Here is a 24,899-nt window from a genome sequence, read left to right as displayed (position 1 = left end):
GAGGGGAGAGAGCTAAAAGTATAAAATTACTATCAATATGTTATTGGGGCGCCTGGGTGGCGCAGTCGGTTAAGCGTCCGACTTCAGCCAGGTCACGATCTCGCGGTCCGTGAGTTCGAGCCCCGCGTCAGGCTCTGGGTTGATGGCTCGGAGCCTGGAGCCTGTTTCCGATTCTGTGTCTCCCTCTCTCTCTGACCCTCCCCTGTTCATGCTCTGTCTCTCTCTGTCCCAAAAATAAATAAAAAACGTTGAAAAAAAATAAAAAAAACAAAAAAAATTACTATCAATATGTTATCAATATGTTATCAGTTTAATACACAATGGTAAACACCACATGGTGACCACCAAGGAAAAACATGTAGCAGATAGATAAGGCATTAGGATAAGGAATGAAAGCACCACTAAAAGAATTTGTCAAACACAAAGGGCATGCAAGAAGGAAAGATCTGTAAAACATTTGGAAAACAATGAAATGGCAATACTAAGTCCTTATCAATCACTAATTACTTTACACTTACTTAAAAAACTAAGTCTCCAAACAAGCGATAATTATAATCAATATATAAACAATATAATCAATATAATGTATAATCAATAATAACAGAGAGGCGAAAAAATAAGATCCAATGATATGCTGGATACCAAAATACATTTTAGCTTTCACAGCATATACAGAATGAGAGATAAAAGACATAAAAAGATATTTCAAGCAAATGGTGACCAAAAGAAAGCAGGGTAGCTCTATTTATTTTAGACAAAATACACGTTAGGCCAAAAATGGACAGAGAGACAAAATGTTATACAACGATGGGCCAATCAATCAAGAATGTAACAGTTTAAAATATATATATGCAGTCAACATTGGAGCATCTAAGTCTATTAAGCAAACAGTGACAGAACTAAAAGGAGAAATAAGTACAACACAGTAATAGTTAAGAACTTTCTTTTCATACACTGTTTTCAAAACAGAGAGTTCATCCAGACAGAAAATCAATTAGGAGACAGATTTGAAAAACAAAACAAAACAAAACAAAAAACAAAACAAACGAAACTACTGAGTTAAGCATACAAAGAATCTTTTCTAGGACAGATCATGCATGCCATAAAAATAATTCTAAAACTGCAAAAAGACACAAATTACACCAAGTCTCTTTTCTGACCACAATGGTATCAAATTAGAAATCAGTGGCAAAAGAAAAATTCACAAATACATGGGAATTGAATGACACAACCCTGACTAACTAATGGATTAAAAACTAAAAAGGAGAGAGACATTTTTAAATTACTCGAGACAAATGATAGTGGAAACAAATGTAACAAAACTAAAAGGGCTGTACCTAAAACAGAAGTTAGAGGGAACTTAATGGCAATAAATGTCTACATTAAGTAGTATCTCAAGTTAACCTAATATTACACTGGAAGAAAGCAGAAAAACCAAAACTAAGACCAAGTTAGCAGGATATAATGGATATCAGAGCAGAAATACGTGAAAGAGAATGAAAAAAAAAATTAAGTAACATTAGCAAAACAAAAAGTTGGTCCTTTGAAAAAATAAAACTGACAAACCTCTTATACACTAACAAAGAAAGAGAGAGAACACAAAATTATAGAGAAGACATTGCAACAGATACCACAGAAATACAAAGAATCACAGAGACATCTACGAACAATCATACACCAAGACATTGGACGACCTGTAAGAATTAACTGAATTTCTAGAAATATACAGCTTACCACCAAAGAAACATAAAGCAACAAAAACTTGAACAGACCGAACTAGTGGTAAGGACATTGAATAGCTAACCAAAAACCTATCTACCAAGAAAATCCAAAACCTAACGACTTCACAAGAGGAAAACTATCCAAAGAATTAGTGCCAATTATTCTCAAACTTCTCAAACTCAAACTCTCATCTTCTCAAAAGAACTGAAGGTGAGGAAACATTACCAAACTCATTTCACTAGGCCAACGTTCTTACCTTTATAATAACAAGAAAGTTACAGGCCAATAGCCCTTGAATATGTGTGCAAAATTTCTCAGCTAAATACCAGGTAACTGAATTTTTAACAGCTTCTTAAAAAGATTTCCCATGATAAAATGGGATTCATCCCTGGATTGCAAAGAGGAGTCAACATATGGAAATCGATCAGTGTCACACATCACATTAACAGAATCAAAGATGCAAATCACATGATCACCTCTAACAGTTGGGAAAAAAAAAAGCACTTGAAAATAGTTAACATCCATTCCTGATAGAACTTTTAACAAAGTGGGCTGAGGGGGAACATACCTCAACATAATAAAAGCCACAAAGGAGAAGCCCATAGTCAACATTTAACTCTACAGTTAGATGTCAGACTATAAACTTTAACTGGTTTCAACGGCCAGCTTATTTATTATATCTTGATTCCCTCCAGTTTCCCCCACCAATTTTCTTTTCTTCCTGCTTCAAATTCAGATATTTCCATTCCTCCAACTTTAAGCCCTCTATGTTAAACAATTTTTTATGTTTTATAATTTTTGAGAGACAGCAAGTGCATGCGCAAGAGGGGGAGGGGCACAGACAGAGACAGAGAATCTGAAGCAGGCTCCAGGCTCTGTCTGAGCTGTCACCACAGAGCCCAACGTGGGGTTTGAACTCACAAACTGTGAGATCAGGACCTGAGCCAAAGTCAGGCGTTTAACCAACTGAGCCGCCCAGAAGCCCCAAAGGCCTTTACTTTTTGTTACCCCAGTCTTCTCCATTCCCTTTTATCCCCCATTCTCCAGTTATGTCTTTCTCTCTAATGTTTTTCCATGCTCTTCAGACTTTGGTCCAAAACAGGAATAGATCCAGCTTTTGTGGCATGTGAATCTTACACAATTTAGAAACCACTCTCAAAGAAAATGATGAAATTTCAAAGTTATACAGCTAAGTAAATATATATTGAAACAGGTAAATTATATTTATGGCTGAAAAAATAACATATGGTGATTATGTATCAGGATCATGATTGTAGCTGATTATAACTATAATTTGCATTTACTGCTAAATACTTTTTTATATTGTTTTTCTTTTCCATATATCAATACATCATCAAGCTTTCAAGAAAGGTACTATTTCCTTTCAAATGTATTCAAACAAACCAGAATGTAGAAACAATTTTTAACACCTACATTCATATTATTATATATTAATAATATCATGTATTATTCAGGTTATACTGAATGCAGATTTCCATAGATATGGATATACTAATTATGAGTTCCATCAAAAACTGCACTAGTTCCCTTTCCTCCCAACCCTTGCTTATCTTGGGATGAAACTTTGAAGAAGGTAATGTGACGACTTATATATGCAACAACCTCTGCCCTACACCAAGACAGGGAGAGAAGCAAATACTTTCCAATGAAAATTATTACTCCTTGATAACAGTCTCCAGGAGAACAGTAAGAGTCAGAAATCTTAAAATTCTGGAACATCTCCATAATCACAGTCTAAATCCTTGCTTCTGAAATATAAAAGGTAACTAATTCCACACAGGTAATACTCTAGGTATACAGACATCATTTAAGTCTTAAGACAGACTTATTCTTTGATCTAGTCTAAGCAAAATGTGTTTAAAAAGCTCTAACCATGCAGAAGGTTATTTACATTTTATCTACAGTGCCATAACTGAGTTTATTCAATCTTTTAGAAGGCAATCTTTCCAACACCCTCTGAACACACCGGCTCCCTATGGATTCCCTTTGTGTTTCCACAGATGGATGTCCATTCCCGTATTATGACATCTGTCTTATAATCGGTCATTTTGATGCAGTGCATTTCCTAAAGTTCCCAGAGACAGAATAGATGGAAATTATATTTTTATGACTTTGTGTGCCTGATATAGGACAATTTCATGTATATATCCGAATAATTATTTTCTTAAGCACATAAATTGCACCTGGACATCATTTTCCTTAGAGAACTGAAGACAATGTAATCATATTCAAGTTCCTGCTACTGAGCAATCAGATGCCTTGTAGCCTCCAGTCATACATTCTATGAGTTTTAGTTTCTCACTCTCTCAAGGCTTTACAAATTTTTCTGTGTCTCTTATCTAAGATTTCATGACAATATACTTTGATGGGGTCTAGTTTATCTTTTTTTTAAATTAAAATACCAGAGTAAATCTTTTGCAATGTATAAATCATATTCAATTCTCAACATTTTTATTCAACTGTTTCTTTGATTAATCTTTATTTCAAATACTTCATTTTCTCTATTCTTCTTTTCTCCTATCAAATATGGCTTCCTATTGAGAGCTTCTAATTTCTCATTGTTTTAAAAGAAAAAAAAAAGCTCAATCATAACTTGATTTAATCTTAGGAACCCAAATCAAAATGTTAGAGAAAGGCATCCTCAGAAATTTTTGGAAAAAAAAAAAAAAGGTACTTGGAGTCAACAGTGATATGGTGCAATGAATATTTCTATAGGAAATTTCTAGAAAAAATGAATATTATTTACTATATTCCAAGGGGCATCATTTATATCATGGTAATGAAAAATAGGCTCTAGAACTACTTTCCCTATTGCTCTTAGAATTTCGCTGTTTACTACTCATACATATTCTTTCAGATGAACTTAAAAAAAATGTTAAGGTTTTATTGATACCAATATAGTTCACAAATTTGGTTAAGATTACATGAACTTCCAAAGTAATTAAGAAGAGCTGATTCTTTTACATCATTAGAATATTGTGTCAAATGCTCTACAATGATGAACGGTATTTTCCTAGTAAAGAGTCAAATGTGTGTAATTTTCTATATAAGACAAAAACAAACACAGAACAAAACCATCATTTACATTTTTTTACTGGGAAAATGTAACTCTTCTGAAAAAAATAATGTATTCACAAAATTATAAAGTAAAAATACATGTGGAATTCAAGTGGAACACTGAGGAATTTTAGGGACTTGAAACTAGTCTACATAATACATGTCATAATACCTTGTCCAAACCCATAAAATGCCAACCTTGAACACTAAAATAATCTATGGGATTTCAGAAATAATTATGCATCAATGGAATACTAACAACTGTAATAAATGTACTGCTCTGGTTGGAGTTGTTCATAATGAGGGACCCTGTACCTTCTGTTCAATTTTGCTATGATTCTAACCCTGTTCAATTAAAGAGAATGTATGTGCTGTCTACGCTAGAATCTTTTTTAATAGGGGGTGAGGTGCACCTGGGTAGCTTAGTCAATTAGGAATCCGACTATTGATTTTGGGTCAGGTCATGATCACAAGGTTGGTTAGGAGATGAATCTCCACATAAGGCTCTTTGCTGGGCATGGAGCCTGCTTAAGATTCTTTCCCTCCTTCTCTGTCTGCCCTTCTCCTTCTTGCTCTTTCTCTTTCTCTTTCTCTGTCTCTGTCTTTGTCTCTCTCTCTCTCTCTCTCTCTCTCTCTCTCTCTCTCTCCCTCCCTCCCTCCCTCCCTCCCTCCCTCCCTCTCTGTCCTCTCTCTAAAAAAGAATCTTTCTTATGAAACGAGGAGCTGTTTTGAAAATATGCTTTCTCAGGATGGCCCGGGTAGCTCAGTTAGGCATCGGGTTTATGCTGAAGTCATCACCGTGGCACATCAGTGTGAGCCCAGCACTGGGCTCTCTGCTGTCACCACAGAACCCACTTTCGATCCTCTTCCCCCCTCTCCCTCTCCCTCACCCTCTCCCTCTGCCCCTCCCCTGCTTGTTCTCTCCTCCATCTCTCTCAAAATAAGTCAACTTAAAAACAGATAGAAAATATGCACTCTCAAAAATCAAAGCCAAAACATACGTGCCTAATCACAAGAAAACTGTTTCTGTGTGGTATTATCAGCATTTAACTACTCAGGAAAATATAGTCTTTCATGATTCCCTTTTCAATTGTATTACAAACAATGCTTACTGTTCTCTAATTGGGGATTTTTGCCCCTGAAGATCATTTGAAATATTAAGAAGAATTATAACAGAGAACAATTAAAAACGGTATCTTCATAGTTTAATTAGCATAGATGCTCATGATGAATCCATTAGAGGGATAAAAAGAAGTAGCAGTGTGACATGTACACTAGTAATCTCAGTAAATAATCAGTAAAATGAGACAAAACTAAGTGTTACATGTTTGCATCATCACATAAAACAACATGGTTGTATATAAACTTGTTTATTCATTTCAGGATTCTGAAGTGAAAGGACTGAGATTATTTTTTTTTTAATTTTTAACTACAGCTCTGTACTATTTCACTTGTTCTACTGGCATATACTGAGTTTTCCACGTGTGTTAAGGGCCAAAAGTAATAAAGAATTCACACATATACATGAAAAATTAGTTATGATTAGTTATTATCTTGCTTCAATTCCTCCAGTAACATTAAATACTCAGGTGTAGCCTGAGGATTTAAATCATTTCGGCCCAACTTTACCTTGGGGGAATCAAGTGAATCTCATGTTATTGTAGAGAACCATAAGCATCTAATTGTCATTACATAAACATAAACATGTGTTTCTTTCCCTCTGCTTGTATCAAACTTTAGTTATTACCTTTCAGCAAGGCCACCCCCAAACCGGCAGAGGCAGGATTAAAAACAAAACCTCTTTTCTCATCCATTAATACTTTGATCACGGAGGCGCCATACTGAAGTTCGACACTAAGGAACAGGTTCAGTCTCTTCTTTGAATGCTGACTAAAACATGTTGGACATACTTATGTATAGATTGTCAGTGCCTGGGCCATCTATGAAAAAACTAAGTCACACAGTAAAGTGCATATGAGGATGTATAACTTCTTGTGGCTGCTGTAACAACTTACCACACACATCGTGGTTTAAAAAGACACAAATAATGTATTTTCTCCAAGCCTGAAGGCCAGAAATTCACATCAGCATCCTTGGGTAAGAATCAAGGTGTAGCAGGACTTTAGTCTCTTCAGAGGGTTCAGAATATCTTCTAGCCTCAGGTTCTATCTTTACATCACCCTTCTCTTTCTGTTTCTTTTCTCTGTCTCTCTGTCTCGGGGGTGGGGGGGGGGCAAAGGGGCGGGCACCCTGTATGTGGATTTCTGTGTATAAGCTTGCCAAGCCTCTCTCTCATAAGGAAAGTTGATATGGATTTTAGGGCCCATCATATAGTCCAGGATGAGTTCCTCAGCTCAAGGTCTTTCACCACATCTGCAAAAACCTTCTTCAAAATATAGAAACGTTAGTTCCAAAGCATAGTAAGTTTACGGACTTATCTTTGGGGCCCAATTTTCAACCTACAACACAGGGTAAGAGTCAAAGCCGCTGGATACGAGGAGACATCCAGCCAATTCCTGTGTCATTATTTCAGAAGTTCCAACAATGGATGCCACTAGACACAAAGGGAGTTCATCGCCTATTATATCCCAACAGCTCCTTACACACTAGACATCAAGAAATGATCTCTGGGATATCAGTCTACATTTTTCTTCTGTGCTTCATTTATGCCATCGCATCAGAATGTTACTGTGTTTCTCTATTCCACACAATCCAGGAGCTTTTGTACTGGTCTTTTTTCTTTTTCAATCTTGAGAAATAGTTTTAATAAAACAGTTCACTCAACTATGTCATAACAACATCACACCATTGCCTCAAACTCAGTGCATGCGTCCATTAGCTATGTGAGTCCCGGGTGGTTAACATCCCAGGGCTCTAATGATGACTGATTGGGATTCTGAGACATCAGAGATCAAACAATGTGCACTGGTATCACAGAGATAAAAATGGCAAGTACTATGTTTTAAAAATTCACTTATACACAAATGATTGATCTGTCAGCATACTCATAATGCATAAACACACCATTATTCAACAAATGAGCTTTCTCCATAAAGTATGTATTAAAAATATATTTTATCAGGGACCATGGGTGGTTCTGTTGGTTAAGTGTCATCTGACTCCTGATCCCACTGTTTTTAGGACAGAGACCCACATCTAGCTCTGCATTGAAAGCAAAGAGCCTGCTTGGGATTCCCTCTCCTCCTCTTATCCTCTGCCCCTCTTCCCATTCGTGCTCTCTGTCTCTCTGTCTCTCTGTCTCTGTCTCTGTCTCTCTCTCTCTCTCTGTGTGTCTCTCTCTCTCTCTCAAAATAAATAAAATTTAAAGTAAATATTCTTTATCAAGGTAAAATTGTTATAACTTAGAAGTCTAAGTAAAATGCTATCTTAAAGATCATTTGCTTGCCTTTTTAAATTCAGCTCTAAGAACACAACGTCCAAGAGTTGACTGCCACTGAAGTTTCCGGCCACTGTGTCTGCTTAAGTAGAAATTCTTGAAATTTTTCTGAAGTCTTTCCATCTGGAGGAAAGAAATAAAGAAAAATTGATATACTGTATACCAATCAAAGTCCTACTTGCAGCCCTAGAATATTATATTTAAAAACATATGTCATGACCATGCATGGTTTCCCCAAGGGTATGTAACACATTTCTGTGGAGAAAAGACTGGGTGGGGGCCAAAAAGACTTCTGAAACAAGGAAACAACCTCTGTTGATTCTTCTAGTTCAACTGTAGTGCATTCAGTAACTTACAGGAAATCCACCAATATGGCAATACAATTATACAAATTAAATAAATCCATGGAGAAAGAAAGTAAAGATAATTGCAACTGAGGTGCCACCAGGTCCCGGTAAGAGGAACAACCAACAGGATGGGTAATTGATTTATGGAGAAGAGAAAGCTAAAACCAAAGCTGTATGGTAAGAAAGCTAAAAACCGGTAGCAGTTGGAGAGGGGTTTCCATGATTACTAAGTGGAGCAATCAATAGATACTGAGTGATTTGTTGATGACTTTTTCTATCATATGTTTATGTGGTACATGAGTAAATATTTTTACTGATACACAGTAAGAGAAATAGAAGTCAATACCAGTAAATGCAAAGCATAAAAGCAAAAGGAAGCCAGGCTGGTCGATTCAAAATCTACAACTGACTACATGAAAAAGACAGACTATTTAAACTATGAACTACTGAATTATTTAACACTGAACTATTTTACCTGTGTGCCCCCCTAAAAACTGTATGACTACATTTCAAAACAGAGAACATTAAGGAGACATTTATATGAACGTAAAGTATGGCCTAAAGACTTATTAAAGAGTAAAGGCTGGGGTGCCTGGGTGTCTGGGTGTCTGAGTCAGTGAAGTGTTGACTTTGGCCAGGGTCCTGATCTCATGGTTCGTGAGGTCGAGCCAAGCATTGGGCTCTGTGAGGACAGCTCAGCGCCTGGAGCCTGCTTCAGATTCTGTGTCTCTCTTTCTGCCCCTCCCCTACTCATGCTCTGTCTGTGTCTCTGTCTCTGTCTCAAAAATAATAAACATTAAAAACTTTTACAAAAAAATTAAAAAAGATTAAAAGGTACTTGAAAATTAATCTACTATATAATATAATAATGTAAACAGTGAATTTCTTACATCTGGGGGTAACTGGATCTCCTTAGGGATATAGGTTGGCCAAAAACTCATCGTCAGAATATTCACAGTTAAATCAATGTTTCCTGGTATATTTTGGTTCTTCGTATACTGCAAAAACGTAGTGATGTAATGAATGTAAGAATTTTGAAACTCTTACATAGCTATAACTCTATATTAGAAATGCATTACTAAAATTAATCTGAGTAATAAATTACTCATTGAAAATACAACCTGCATTTAAATGAAACAGACATTTTCATTTTAATAAAATGCTTGAAAAGAACCAAGAACGTGCAGTCTGGTTGCCTCAATTAATTAAACATAGAATTAAGCTTCCACTGTATTTTCTAAAAAATCCATCTTACCTCAAATGATCTGAAGAAAATTATGAAAAAGATACACACAGAGTCAAAAATACTGAAACTAAAATGTACATAGCAAAGCAATGGAAAGCCAAGTAAGAGTAAAAAAAAAATAAAAATGGTTACTCAAAATATGTTGTAATCAGTTCTTTAAATATGCGGTGGGAAGGTTATAAAAGTATGAACTTTCTTTCAAAAAACACAAAAAGTGGAGTCTTATTTAAACTTCCTTTAATATGTCTCTAATGTAAGTATAAATCTTAAGGGAACCAAACCATTCAAGAACTTTATACTACATTAAAAAATCTCTTAGGCTAGGAATACCTGTTTTAACTGAATCATGATATCTTTGGAAAGCTCCATATCTTTAAACATTCCTTGAAGTTTATTAGTGAAAGCAGTTCCACATTCTGTAAAATATTTAAAACAACCAATTATAGGTGGCATTGGAGAACACCACCAAGCAGGGAACTACAAGAGTCCTTTTCCCTGAAATAAACACTGATAAATCTTGGGAAAGTGTCAAGAATATGCCTCATCAAAGTTCTAAGAGATAGCCAAAGGTTCTTATCAACCAAGTGAATATTTAACCAGAATATAGTACATATGGTATTTTACCTCAGTCAAATTCTACCCATTTTCCTGTTCAAAAAAAATCCTGTACATGACTGTTTGTGCTTCTACTGTGAGTTCCTGGTTCCCAACGAATCATGTTTGGACTGGATTTAGGTAACCTAGAGTAACTGACTCAACTCTTATCTGTGTGAGCATCCATACAAAGCAAGCTTGCCAAAAACATTCACAGACAAATAAGTACACTTTTCCTCTCTGAAACACAAATAACCATTGGGGAAAAAATTATACATGCCGACAGACTAGGAGGTAAAGCCAGAAAGTGGAATATTCAGGAATAATAAATATGAAAAGCACAGGCAAGTTAAGGAAATCTAGTAGGCTCACTTGTATGGCCTAGTAAGGCCACTCATAAGCCCAAGTCAGAAGGCACGTTAAGAAAAAATTGTGTCAAATTATTACCTCTTTAAATTCATTATTTTACCTCTTTAAATTCAGGCTCGGTGAAAGCAGAACAGAAAAGCTACTAAGAAAACATTATCATAACTGAGAGTAAAAAAAAAAAATTACCTAACACAGAACCAATTTTAAAAGACCAATATAAGCTTTTCTTTTTCCTTCTTTTTTCTTTTCCCTTATCCTATCTGTGTCTGTCTGTGTGTGTTTTTTTCTCTTTTCAAGGGTTTCAGAAAATCTGTCCGTTACCAGTACCTACTGAGATAATTCAAAGGAGCCTTCATTACCACACACCAGAGAAAATATACTCTGAAAAAATGGTAGGAAAATCACAAAACAAGTGGACAACTTCAGCTCACAAGAGGCAACAACAAAGGCTGGACAGGGAGAATATCTTCTTTCTAGAGTTACCATTTATTAGTAAAACATAAAATAACTAGCACTGGTCTAAACTACAGTAATAGATACTTCAGAGATATCCCAAAAAAGGAATACTATTTTTATTTAGATGGAAAATTGCCATTTTTAACAAAAGCTGTAAGACATACAGAAAGTACGGAAATATGGCAATTTATAAGAAAAAGAAATTAACAGAAACTCTTTGGGAGGGAGTGTAGACATTAGACTTACAAAAATGACTATAAATCCACTATCTTATACATAATCATGAAAACCAATCAAATAAAAGCATCCAATGTGACAGTCACAAAGAAAAACAATGAAGAAAAATAAGCAGAAACTATAATACCTCCGGACATGGGTTAAGTGTGCCAATGTATAATTAGCGAAGCTCAGAGATAAAATAGTGACAAATGGGAAGAAATAATACTTGCTACATTAAATGGCAGACAATAACCTACACATGCAAGAAGCTGAATTAACTCCAAATAGGTTAAATTCAAGCAGTTCTACACTGCACCACATTATAATAAAAATGTCTAAAGACAATTTTCAAAACACCTAGATAAACATGATTTGTTCATAAAAGAACACTCAATAATATGACTGATATCTCCAAAAAACAGGGACAGTGGGACAATATAACTAATAAAAGGGAAAAACCTCAAATACAAAATCTATATTCCTAAAAAGTAATTCAAAAATGAAAGAGACAGTAAGACCAAAAATGGTGAGGGGCTGGATTCAGTTAGCTCTGTCCTACAAGAAATGATAAAGGAAGACTTTTCAAGCTTAACAGATGGTATATCAAAGGTCTAAGAAGAAATAAGGAACGCTGATAAAGGAGGCTACATAGGTAAATATAAACCCAGCAGTATTATATTTTTGGCTTGGAACTCCTCTATTTCCTACATGATTCATTGAAGAAAGCAATATTTATCATAATATACATTACAAGTATATCCACAACTGTACATAATGTACTATATATAGCATAAACACATGCATAACATACACACAGAGTTACATTTATTACACATACACATATTTCACATACATTACATATACATTTCTATATTATTATATATTACATGGTACATTATATATGCTTTTTGCAATAATTTTCATACTATATATTTATTAAATTTACATAGAGTCTTATAAATATATCATGAAATATATAAATATATCATAAAAGTACATATTACAAATACTACATTTATATTTATATATTATGTATATACATACATATTCTATATATGATATTGGCCACGCAATATATGAAGATAACTTTTGTAATAACATAAATACAGGACTAAAATACAGGACTAAAATTTTGGGGTAATATCAGATCTCAGTTCCTGTTAATTTGAACTACTGCACTTTGTAAGTTTAAGATACTAATTTCTTATAAAGTTTATTTATTTATTTTAAGACAGGGACCATGCAAGAGAGGGGACAGACAGAAAGAAAGGGAGAGACAGAATCTCTGGCAGGCTCTACAGACAGCCACACAGGACTCAATGTGTGAACTGTTGAGAGTGCATGACTTTAGGCGCAAAAAAGACTTGTACACTTAACTGACCGAGCCACCCAGGTGCCCCTAAGATACTCATTTCTATTTCCAAAGGAACACTTAGGAAAATAAAAGATGTAGATAAAACGTTGTGTGAGAAAGAATTCAAAGCACAAAATGAATTCAGTTAAACACAAAATGAAACAATAAGGGAGAAACTGTGAAACAGAAGACACAAAATGCACAGAAAGTAAACATCAAATTGGCAAGATTCCTTAACAAGCAATAATTAAATTTCTCTGTGTGGTCAATTTTATTTATTTTTTTCTTTTCTCCTGCCCCTGTCACTTCTCTCTTTGTATGGGATAAGGCCTACGCCATCAACACTGCCCATTTAGTTTAGCTAGTGTTATTTCGTTGTAGCTAGTGTTTATAGTTTTTTGATTTTGTTTATGTTTTGTTTTCATGCTTTTGCTTTGTTTCTTTTTTGTTTTTCTTTGTTTGTTATTGCTTTATGTTTCTTTTTGTTTGTTTTCCTTTCCAGGGCTACTTCAAGGAACAAATCAAAGAAAACCTGGTGGAAGGTCCAAAACATCACTATGAGAAGGGAGACAAAGCAACTAAAGTCACCACAACAGACAGCAAGTAACACTCTCCAAAAAACATGTCATGTAGGGCCAGGCTCTCGACACGGTATAATCCTTCTATAATATCGTAGCGCTCACAAGTGCAGAGCACGTAACAAGTTTTTCAACCACATAAGAGACAGAAAACTAGCCGAATGATGAAACGGAAGAATTCTCCTCAAAAGAAATTCCAAGAAGAAGTGATAGCTAAACACTTTATCAAAACAGATAGAAACAATGTAACTGAACAAGAATTTACAGTAACAATTGTAAGGTTAATCGCCGGGCTTCAAAAACGCGCAGAAGACATTAGACATCCACTGCTGCAGAGATGAAGGCACTAAAAAATGGACATAATGAATTAAAAATGCTGTAAATAAGGTGCAAAATAATCTAGAGGTAGTGACTAAGAGACAAAGGGAGAATAAGTGAAATGGAAGAGAAAATTATGGAAAAAGATGAAACTGAGAAATACAGAGATAAAAAAAATTCTCAACCACCAGGGAAGAATTAAGAGAACTAAGTGATTCAATGAAACATAATGATATCCGCATCACAGGAGTTCCAGAAGAAGAGAGAGAGAAAGGGGCCGAAGAAGGTGTGCTTGCACAAATCATTACTGAGAAACTCCCCAATACAGGGAAGGAGACACACACTGGAATGCAGGAGGCGCAGAAAACTCCCCTCGGATAGAGTAAGAATCAATTTTCTGTATGACATATTATAGTGAAACTGTCAAAATTCAATACAAAGAGAGAAAACTGAAAGCAGCTAGGAACAAATGGGCCCTAACCTACAAGGATAAACACAAGGTAGCAACAGACCTACCTATTAAAACTTTCTAGCCCAGAAGGGAGTGGCACGAAACAGTCAATGTGATGAACAAGAAAACTATGCAGCCAAAAATCCTTTATCCAGCAAACCTGTCATTCAGAATAGAGGGAGATATAAAGGTTTTCCCAGACAAACAAAAACTGAAGGAGTTCATCACCAACTAACCAGCCCTGCAAAAGGACTGTGAGTGCAAAGGTGCAAAGACCACAAAGGAATAGAGACATCACTACAAGCATGAAACCTACAAATTACAGTGATTTTAAATCCATATCTTTCAAAAACAACACTTAATGTAAATGGACTAAATGCTCCAAACAGAAGACATAAAGTATCAGAATGGATAAAAAAAGAAGACCCATCTATTTGCGGTCTACAAGACCCATCTATTTGCGGTCTACAAGAGACCCATTTTAAACCTGAGGACACCTTCAGATTGAAAGTGGGGGATGGAGAACCATCTGTCATGCTACTGGAAGTCAAAAGAAAGCTGGAGTAACCATACTTATATCAGAAAAACTAGATTTTAACTAAAGATTGTAACAAGAAATGAGGAAACACATTATATTACAATTAAGGGGTCAAGAACTGACAATTATAAATGTTTAAGCACTGAATTCAGAAGCACACGAATACATAAAACAACTAATCACAAACTTAAGCAATCGTATTGGTAACAGTGTGGTAACTGCAGGGGATTTTAACACTCCACTTACAACAAGGGACAGATCATCTAGGCAGACAATCCATAAAGAAACAGTGGCCCTGAAGGATACACTGGACCAGATGTACTTCACAGATATAGTCAGAACTTTTCATCCCAAAGCAGCAGAATATACGTTCTTCTCAAGTGCACAGGGAACATTCTCCAAGATAGTTCACATAATGCGTCACAAACAGCCCACAATAAATATAAGAGAATTGATATCATACCAGCACATTTCAGGTCACAATGCTATGAAACTTGGAATCAACCACAGGATGAAGTTTGGAAAACCCCCCAAGTGCATGGAGATGAAAGAACATCCTACTAAAGAATGAATGGGTCAAATGGACATTGAAAGAAGAAATATTTTTAAATATGGAAACAAATGAAAATGAAAAGTAACGGTTCAAATGCTTTGGGATGTAGCAGTGCAGTCCTAAGAGGAAAATACACTGCAATCCAGACCTATTTCAAGAAATAATAAAAACCCAAATACAAAATCTAACAGCACACATACGGGAACTAGAAGCAGAACAACAAAGAAACCCTAAATCCAACAGAAGAAGAGAAATAATAAAGATCAGAGCAGAAGTAAACAATATAGAACTCAAAAACAAAAACAAAAATCCAGATCATCTTAATTTCTTAATCAAATTAAGAGCAGATTAAAAACAAAATAAAACAAAACAAAACAAAATTGATAAACCGCTAGCCAGACCTCTCAAAAAGAGAGAGGATCCAAATAGATAAAATCATGAAAGCAAATGGATTTATCCCAACCAACCCGTCAGAAATACAAGCAATTATCAGAGAATACTATAAAAAATTATATGCCAAAAAAACTGGACACTCTGGAAGAAATGGACAAGTTCCTAGACACCCACATACTACAAAAACTCAAATGGGAAGAAGTAGAAAATGTGAACAGTGAAGAAATTGAATCAGTTATCAAAAATCTCCCAACAAATACAAAGCCTGGACCAGATGGTTTCCCTGGAGAAATCTAGCAGATATTTAAAGCACATTTAATACCTATTCTTCTCAAGCTATCCAAAAAACAGAAACAGGAGGAAAATTTCTGGACTCATTCTCTGAAGCCAGCATTACCTTATTCCCCAACCCAACAGAGACCCTACAAAAAAAGGAAAACTACAGGCTAATATCCCTGATGAACACAGATGCAAAAATTCTCAACAAGATACCAGCAAATCAAATTCAACAGCATATAAAAAGAATCATTTGCCATGATCAAGTGGAATTCATTCCTGGGCTACACGACTCATTCAACATTTGACAATCTATCAATGTGACACATGACATTAATAAAAGAAACGATAATAACCGTATGATCTTATCAATAGATGCAAAAAAGCATTTGACCAAATGCAGCATACTTTCTTAACAAAAACCCCCAAGAACGTCGGGATAGAAAGAACATACCTTAACATCATAAAAGCCATATATGAAACCCCATAACTAGTATCATCCTCACAGTGGGGAAAAACTGACAGCTTCCCCCCTGAGCTCAGGAGTACATGGATGTACACTCTCACTACTGTTGTTTAACATAGTTTTGGAAGTCCTAGCATCAGCAATCAGACAACAAAATGAAATAAAAGGCATCAAAATTGGAGAAAAAGGAGTCAAAGTTTCACTTTTGCAGATGACATGATTACTCGACATGGAAAACCTGGAAGACTCTACCAAAAAGCTGCTAGAACTGATACATGAATTCAGAAAAATCGCAGGGTATAAAAATGTACAGAAATCATTTGCACTTCTATACAATGCCAGTAAGGAAGCGACAGAATAAATTAAAAAAAAAAATGATCCCATTTACAATTGTACCAAGATCCGTAAGACACATAAAAATAAGTCTAACCAAAGATGTAAAAAATATGTATGCTGAAAACTATTGAAAACCTATAAAGGAAACTGAAAAAGACACAAAGAGATGGAAAAATATTCCATGCTCGTGGATTGGAAGAAAACAATATTGTTAAAATTTTAATACTGCCCATAGCAATCTACACATTCAATGAAATCTCAATCAAAATTGCACTGGCATTCTTATCAAAGCTAGGACAAACAATCCTGAAACTTTTACGGAACCACAAAAACTCCAAATACCCAAAGTAATGTTAAAAAAGAAAACCAAAGGGGGAGGCACAAAAATCCCAAACTTTAGCCTCTACTACAAAGCTGTAATCATCAACATAGTACAGTACTGGCACAAAAACAGACACATCGATCGATGGAGTAGAATAGAGACTCCAGAATTGGACCTACAAATGTAGGACCAACTATCCTTTGACAAAGCAGGGAAGAGTATCCAATGGAAAAAAGACAGTTCTTTAGCAAACGGTGCTCGGAGAACTAGACACCAATATGCAGAAGAATGAAACTGGACCACTTTCTTACATCATACACAAAAATAAACTCAAAATGGTTGAAAGACCCAAATATGAGAAATAAAACCATCAAAACCTTAGAGAGTTTGCCTTAGAGACAACAAGCTCTTTGACCTCAGCCACAGACGGCAATTTTTTGCTCCATACATTTCCAAAGGCAAGGGAATTAAAAGCAAAAAGGACTACCGGGATATCATCAAGATAAAAAGTTTCTGCACCGAAAAGGAAACAATTAACAAAACCAAAAGGCAACTAACGGAATGGGAAAAGATACTTGCAAATGATGTACAGGATAAAAGATTAGTATCCAAAATCTATGAAGAACTTTACCAAACTCAACACATGAAAAACAAATAATCCAGTGCAGAAGCTGGCAGTAGACATGAACAGACACTTTTTCAAAGAAGACACCAAGATGGCCAACAGAAGCATGAAAAGATGCTTAGTGTCCCCCCATCATCAGGGAAATGCAAATCAAACCCACACAGAGATACCACCTCACGCTGGTCAGAGTGGCTAAAATGAACAAATTAGGAAACTATAAATGCTGGTGAGGATGTGGAGAAACAGGAACCCTCTTGCACTGTTGGTGGTAATGCAAATTGGTGCAGCTGCTCTGGAAAACAGTGTGGAGGTTCCTCAAATAATTAAAAATAGAACTAACACGACCCAACAATAGCACTACTAGGAATTAATCCAGAGGATACAGACGTGTTGATTCATAGGGGCACATGTACTCCAATGTTTACAGCAGTTCTTTCAACAATAGCCAAATTATGGAAAGGGCCTAAATGTCCACCGACTGATGAATGGATAAAGAAGATTTGGTTTATATATACAATGGCACACTACTTGGCAATGACAAAGAATGAAATCCTGCCTTTTGCAGCAACAAGGATGGAACTGAAGGGTATCATGCTAAGTGTAATGTGTCAGTCAGAGAAAGACAGATATCAGATGTTTTCACTCATATGTGGAACTTGAAAGGGGGAAGGCGGGCAAGGGGGGAAGGGAAGAGCAAAAATAGTTATAAACAGAAAGGGAGGGAGGCAAACCATAAGAAACTCTTAAATACAGAGAAGAAACTAAGAGTTACTGGGCAGGGGGGAATGGGTGATGGGCACTGAGGAGGGCACTTGTTGCGATGAGTACTGGGTGTTATATGTAAGTGATGAACCAAGGGAATCTATCCCCCAAAACCAAGACCACACTCTACACACTGTATGTTAGCCAACTTGACAACAATATATATTTTCAAAACCATGCTATAAATAATGTATATGTAAGTATAATAAACTCTTCAACAGACAGCAGAGACTGACAGATGCATTTAAGAAATCATCCATCCATGATGTATATAAAACACCCTTTTTAAAGAAGTGTAGGTTGAAGGAAATAATGGAAAAATGTATTTCATGCTGATAATATAGGCAAACTTGGGTGACTAACTACACTACATCCTACAGAACGGCGTTTACATAAAAAATTATAACTAGCAACAGAGAACATTATATATTAATAACAGGCAAAGCCATTAAAACTATATAAAAATGAAAATACACACATAACCAAGAGCCACAAAGTACATAATCCTAAAATTACAAAGGAAGCCATCAATATTCTGCTTTCAATAATACATAGAACAATTAGATAAAGGACTACTAAAGAAGTAGAACACACACACATACACAACAACAACAAAAAAAGAATGCAATATATCAACAAACCCAAAAGATGCAGAGATGAGTCATCAAGGAGTAGATGACAGATTCTTTCCAATGGCACTGGAATATTTTCCAGCACAGAGCACACAGTAGGTCAAAAATTAAATCTAAATACAACTTGAAATATTAAAGATGCATCAGAAAGATGACAGACTAGGGATATTCAGACCACCAATTAGACACATGGACATAACAACATTCAAAACAAGATACCTTTGTAAGAACTATACAGTACAGAAGATACAACACATGAGTTAGTGGAGAATAAACAGACCAGAAAAACGGGTAGGAAAACTCATGACATTTTGCAAATTCCTCTGCTACTAGCCAGCATACCATGATGCAACTTCTGTGGGAACAGAGCTCCTTCTGTGGGATAAAAACAAAAGTGTAAGCCATACATCTAGTATTGTGGCTGTCTGGAGGGTACATGAGGGAGTGGTGAAGTTTCATCTGAATTAGAGTACCAAAAAGACCGTCAGTGTGGAAGTACAGTTTGGAAGGTACTAAAAAGAGGCAAACACCACAGCTTATGTATTAGTATGCTGCAGGCATACTCTGGGGGTAACAGGAAATCACAGTCTTGCAAGCAGAAAATCAACTAGGAAACAACAGCGCTGAATGACACACTGGACCAAATGGACTTAACAAATATATTCAGAACATTTCTCCCTAAAGCATCAAAACGCCCATTTTTTAAGGCACATACGAACATTCTCCTGAATGGATCACATGTTGGGTCACAAATCAGCCCCCAACAAGTACCAAAACATTAAGATCTTAGATGCAGTATCATATTTTCAAACCACAACATTATAAAACTCAAAATCAACCAAAATAAAAACTTTGGAAAAGTCCTCAACTATCTGGACCTTAAGTTATCATCCTACTAAGGAATGACTCGGCTAACCAGGAAATTAAAGAGGAAATCAAAAAGGAAACAGAAGTGAAAATGAAAAAACAAACAAACAAAAAAAAACAATCCAAAATTTGGGATGCAGCCAAGGCAGTCGTAACAGGGAAGCACACTGCAATTCATTCAGGTCTATCTCAAGAAGCAAGAAAGGTCCCATGTATACAACCTAACCTTTTCTAAAGTTGCTAGAAAAGGAGCAGCAAATAAAGCCTAAAGCCAACAGAAGGTGGGAAATAATAAATATCTGAGCAGACATAAACAATATAGAAACGAACAAAAAGAATCACAGAACAGATGAAGGACACTAAGAGCTGGTTTTCTGAAAGAATTAACGGAATCCATAAGTCCCTAGCCACTTAAATAGAAAAGACATAGGACCCAAATAAATAAAATCATGAATGGAAAGAGAGAAATCGCAACCAACACCACAAAACTACAATTACAAGAGAATATTATGAAACATTATATGCCATTGCACTGGGCAATCTGGAACACATGGAAAAATTCCTAGAAACATATAAACTATCAAAACCGAAACAGGAAGAGATAGAAACTTTTAACAGACCCAAAATCAACAAATAAAGTGAATTAGTGATCAAAAATCTCTCAATAAACAAGAGTCCTGGGCCAAATGCCGTCCCAGGGAAACTCTACCAGACATTTAAAGAAGAGTTAATACCAACTCTTGTCAAACTGTTCCAGAAAACCAAAAACAAAAAACAAAAACAAAAATGGAAGGGAAACTTTTAAACTCATTCTCTGAAGCCAGCATTACCTTGGTTCCAAAAATGACAAAGACCCCACCATCAAGGAGAATTACAGGCCAGTACCCCTGATGAACATGGATGCAACAATTCTCAACAGGATGTTAGCAAATAAAATCCAACAGCACATTAGAAGAGTTATTTAACACGAATTATGGGGCTGGTTCAATATCTGCAAATCAATGAACGTGATACACCACATTAACAGAAGAAAGGAGAAGAACCCTATTATCCTGTCAACAGAGGCAGAAAAACCATTAGACAAAATACAGCATTCTTTTGTGACAAAAACCCTCAACAAAGTAGTGACAGGTGGAACATACTTCAACATCATAAAGGCTGTATACAAAGGACCCACAGTTAATATCATCCTCAATGGGGAAAAACTGCCAACTTTTGCTGTACAGTTAGGAAAAAGACAACGATATCCCTCCCATCATTACTATTTCACATAGTACAGAAATCTTAGCTTCAGCAACAAGACAACAGAAAGCAATAAAAGGCATCCAAATTGGCAAGGAAGAATTCAAATTTTCACTATATGAAGACAACATGATATTTTATGTTGAAAACCCAAAGGTCTCCACCAAATGGCAGAGCTAATATATGATTCAGCAAAGTCACAGGATATAAAATAAACATGCAGAAGTCTGTTGCATTCCTCCATACCATCAATGAAGGAGCTGAAAAAGAAATCCAAGAATTGATCCCATTTCAATGCACCAAAACCATACATAACACACCTAAGAATAATTGTACCTAAGGAGGTAAAAGACCAGTACTCTGAAAACTATACAGCTCTGGTGAAAAAAATTGAGGATGACACAAAGAATTTGAAAAACATTCCATGCTCATGAACTGGAGAACAAACATGGTTAAAATTTCAAAGCAATCTATACAGTTAATGTAACCCCTACTAAAATATAACCAGGAATGGGGACAGCATGGAAGTTTTTTGTGTATCTCGAGTCCATGAAATACAATCAGACCAACACTAAACCATTCTGCACACCTAGAAAACGGATTGGAGGATTAACACATCAATCTGAAAAACCTGAACCACAGAATTCAGCAGGAATTCACCCCAAAAGAAAGAGCACGAAGAAACAACAGCCAGGGATTTAACCAACAGATACAAGCAAGATGTCTGAACCAGAATTTAGAATCACGGTAATAAGAATACTGGCTGGAGTCAAAAATAGATTAGAAATCCTTTCTGCAGAGATAAAAGCAGCAAAAAATAGAATGAAATTAAAAATGCTATAACGGAGCTGCAATCACAGATGGATGCTGTGGCGTCAAGGATGGACAACGCAAAACACAGAATCACGGATATAGATGACAAACTTATGGAGAATAATGAAGCAGAAAAAAAGGGAGATCAGGGCAAAAGAGCACGACTGAAGAATTAGAGAAATTGGTGACTCATTAAAAAGGAACAACATCAGAACCATAGGCGTCCCAGAAGAGGAAGAGAGAGAAATAGGTGTAGAAGGGTTAGGTGAGCAAATCATAGCAGAAAACTTTCCTAACCTGGGGAAAGACACAGACATCAAAATCCAGAAAGCACAGAGGACCCCCATTAGATTCAACAAAAAATGACCCTCAACAAGGCATATCATAGTCAAATTCACAAGGAGAGACAAAGGAGGACATTCTCTCTCAGGCAAGGAGAGACTCATGAAAGCACCAAGGGAAAAAAAAGTCCCTAAACTACAAGGGAAGACAGATCAGGTTTGCAGCAAACCTATCCACAGAAACTTGGCAGGCCAGAAAGGAGTGGCAGGATATATTCAATGTGCTGAATCAGAAAAATATGCAGCCAAGAATTCTTTATCCAGCAAGGCTGTCCTTCAAAATAGAAGGAGAGAGAAAAAGTTTCCCAGGCAAACAAAAATTACAGTTTCTGACCACTAAAACATCCCTGCAATAAATTTTAAGGGGGACTCTCTGAGGGGAGAAAAGATGAAAAAAAAAAAAAAAAAGACCAAAACCAACAAAGACTAGAATGGACCAGAGAACACCACCAGAAACTCCAACTCTACAAGAAACACAATGACAATAATTTCGTATCTTTCAGTAGTCACTCTAAACATCAACGCACTCAATGCTCCAATCAAAAGACACGGGGTAAAAGAATGGATAAGAAAAAAAGATCCATCTATGTGCTGTTTACAAGAGACCCACTTTAGACCTAAAGACACCTTCAGAATGAAAATAAGGGGATGGAGAACCATCTATCATGCTAATGTTCAACAAAAGAAAGCCGGAGTAGCCACACTTCTCAGACAATCTAGACTTTAAAATAAATCCTGTATCAAGAGATGCAGAAGGGCATTATAGCATAATCAAGGGGCCTATCCACCAAGAAGGCCTAGCAATTCTAAACATTTATGCACCAAATGTGGCAACACACAAATACATAAATTAATTGATCACAAGCATAAAGACACTCATCATAATAATACCAAAACAGGAGGAGACTTCAATACTGCAATCAGAGGAATGGACAAATCATCTAATCAAAAAATCAATGAGGAAACAATGGCTTTGAATGACACACTGGACCAGATGGACTTCAGAACATTTCATCCTAAAGAACAGAATATACATTCTTCTCCAGTGCACTTGGAACGTTCTCCAGGATAGAGCATATATTGGGACAAAAATCAACCCTAAGTAAGTACAAAAAGATCGAGATCATGCCATGCATATTTTCAGACCACAATGCTATGAAACTCTAAATCAGCCACAAGAAAAAAATTTGGAAAGGTAACAAATACTTGGAGACTGAAGAACATCCTACTAAAGAATGAATGGGCTAACCCAGCGGTTAAAGAGGCAATTAAAAAGTATATGGAAGTCAATGAAAATGATAATACCACAACCCAAAACCTCTGGGATGCAGCAAAGGCTGTCATCAGGAGAAAGTATACAGCAATCCAGGCCTCCCTAAAGAAAGAAGAGAGATCTCAGAGACACAACCTAACCTTACGCCTTAAGGAGCTGGAAAAAGAACAGCAAATAAAACCCAAAACCAGCAGAAGACAGGAAATAATAAAGATCAGAGCAGAAATCAATGCTATCGAAACCAAAAAAAACCAAACAAAAAAAAAAGAAACAAAACAAAACAGAAAAAAAAAAAAAACACCCAGTAGAACAGATCAATGAAACCAGAAGCTATTTCTATGACATAATTAACAAAATTGATAAACAACTAGAGTGATTGATCAAGAAGAAAAAGAAAAGGACCCAAATAAATAAAATCAAGAATGAAAGAAGAGTGATCACAACAAACACAGCAGAAATAAAAACCATAATAAGCGAACATTACGAGCAATTACATGCCAATAAAAGGGGCAATCTGGAAGAAGTGGACATATTCCTAGAAACATATACACTGCCAAAACTGAAACAGGAAGAAATAGAAAATTTGAACACACCCATTACCAGTAAGGAAATTGAATCAGTAATAAAAAACCTGTCAAAACCAAGAGTCCAGGGCCAGAGGGCTTTCCGGGGGAATTCAACCAAACATTTAACGAAGAGTGAACACCTATTCTCTTGAAGCTGTTCCAAAACACAGAAATGGAAGGAAAACTTCCAAACTCTTCCTATGAAGTCAGCATTACCTTGATTCCAACACCAGAGACCCCACTAAAAAGGAGAACTATAGACCAATTTCCCTGATGAACATGGACGCAAAATTCCTCACCGAGATATTAGCCAACCATACATTAAAAATACATTAAATACATTAAAAGAATACATTTAAAAGTATGAACATGGATGCAAAAATCCTCAACAAGCTAGTAGGCAACTGGATTCAACAATACATTTAAAAAAAGTATTCACCACAACCAAGTGGGATTTATACCTGGGATGCAGAGCTGGTTCAATATCCACAAAACAAATAATGTGAATCATCACATCAATAAAAGAAAGGACAAGAACCACACGATCCTCTCAAGAGACTAAGAAAAAAACATCTGACAAAATACAGCATCCTTTCTTGATAAAAACCCTCAAGAAAGTAGGGATAGAAGGAGCATACCTCGAGATCGAAAAAATCCATGGATAAATGACCCAGCGCTAATATCATCCTCAATGGGGAAAAACTGAGAGCTTTCCCCCTAAGGTCAGGAACAAGACAGGGATGCCCACTCTCACCACTGTTCCTC

The 24,899-nt window shown here is 36.0% G+C and overlaps 1 protein-coding gene across 1 annotated transcript in view; it reads right to left on the bottom strand.

The window, feature by feature from the left end:
- The window catches only part of LOC145715074 (cullin-4B-like), a 138,113-nt gene that overhangs the window by 47,521 nt on the left and 65,693 nt on the right, over window positions 1-24,899 (bottom strand). Inside the window, 3 exon segments of the mRNA XM_081794658.1 lie at window positions 8,207-8,320; window positions 9,435-9,542; window positions 10,121-10,206. Coding sequence (XP_081650784.1) covers window positions 8,207-8,320; window positions 9,435-9,542; window positions 10,121-10,206 — 308 coding nt within the window.

The sequence above is a fragment of the Panthera onca genome, chromosome Y, assembly GCF_046562875.1.
Source record: "Panthera onca isolate mPanOnc1 chromosome Y, mPanOnc1 haplotype 2, whole genome shotgun sequence".
Lineage (NCBI taxonomy): Eukaryota > Metazoa > Chordata > Mammalia > Carnivora > Felidae > Panthera > Panthera onca.
This window is presented reverse-complemented; position numbering and strand designations above follow the sequence as displayed.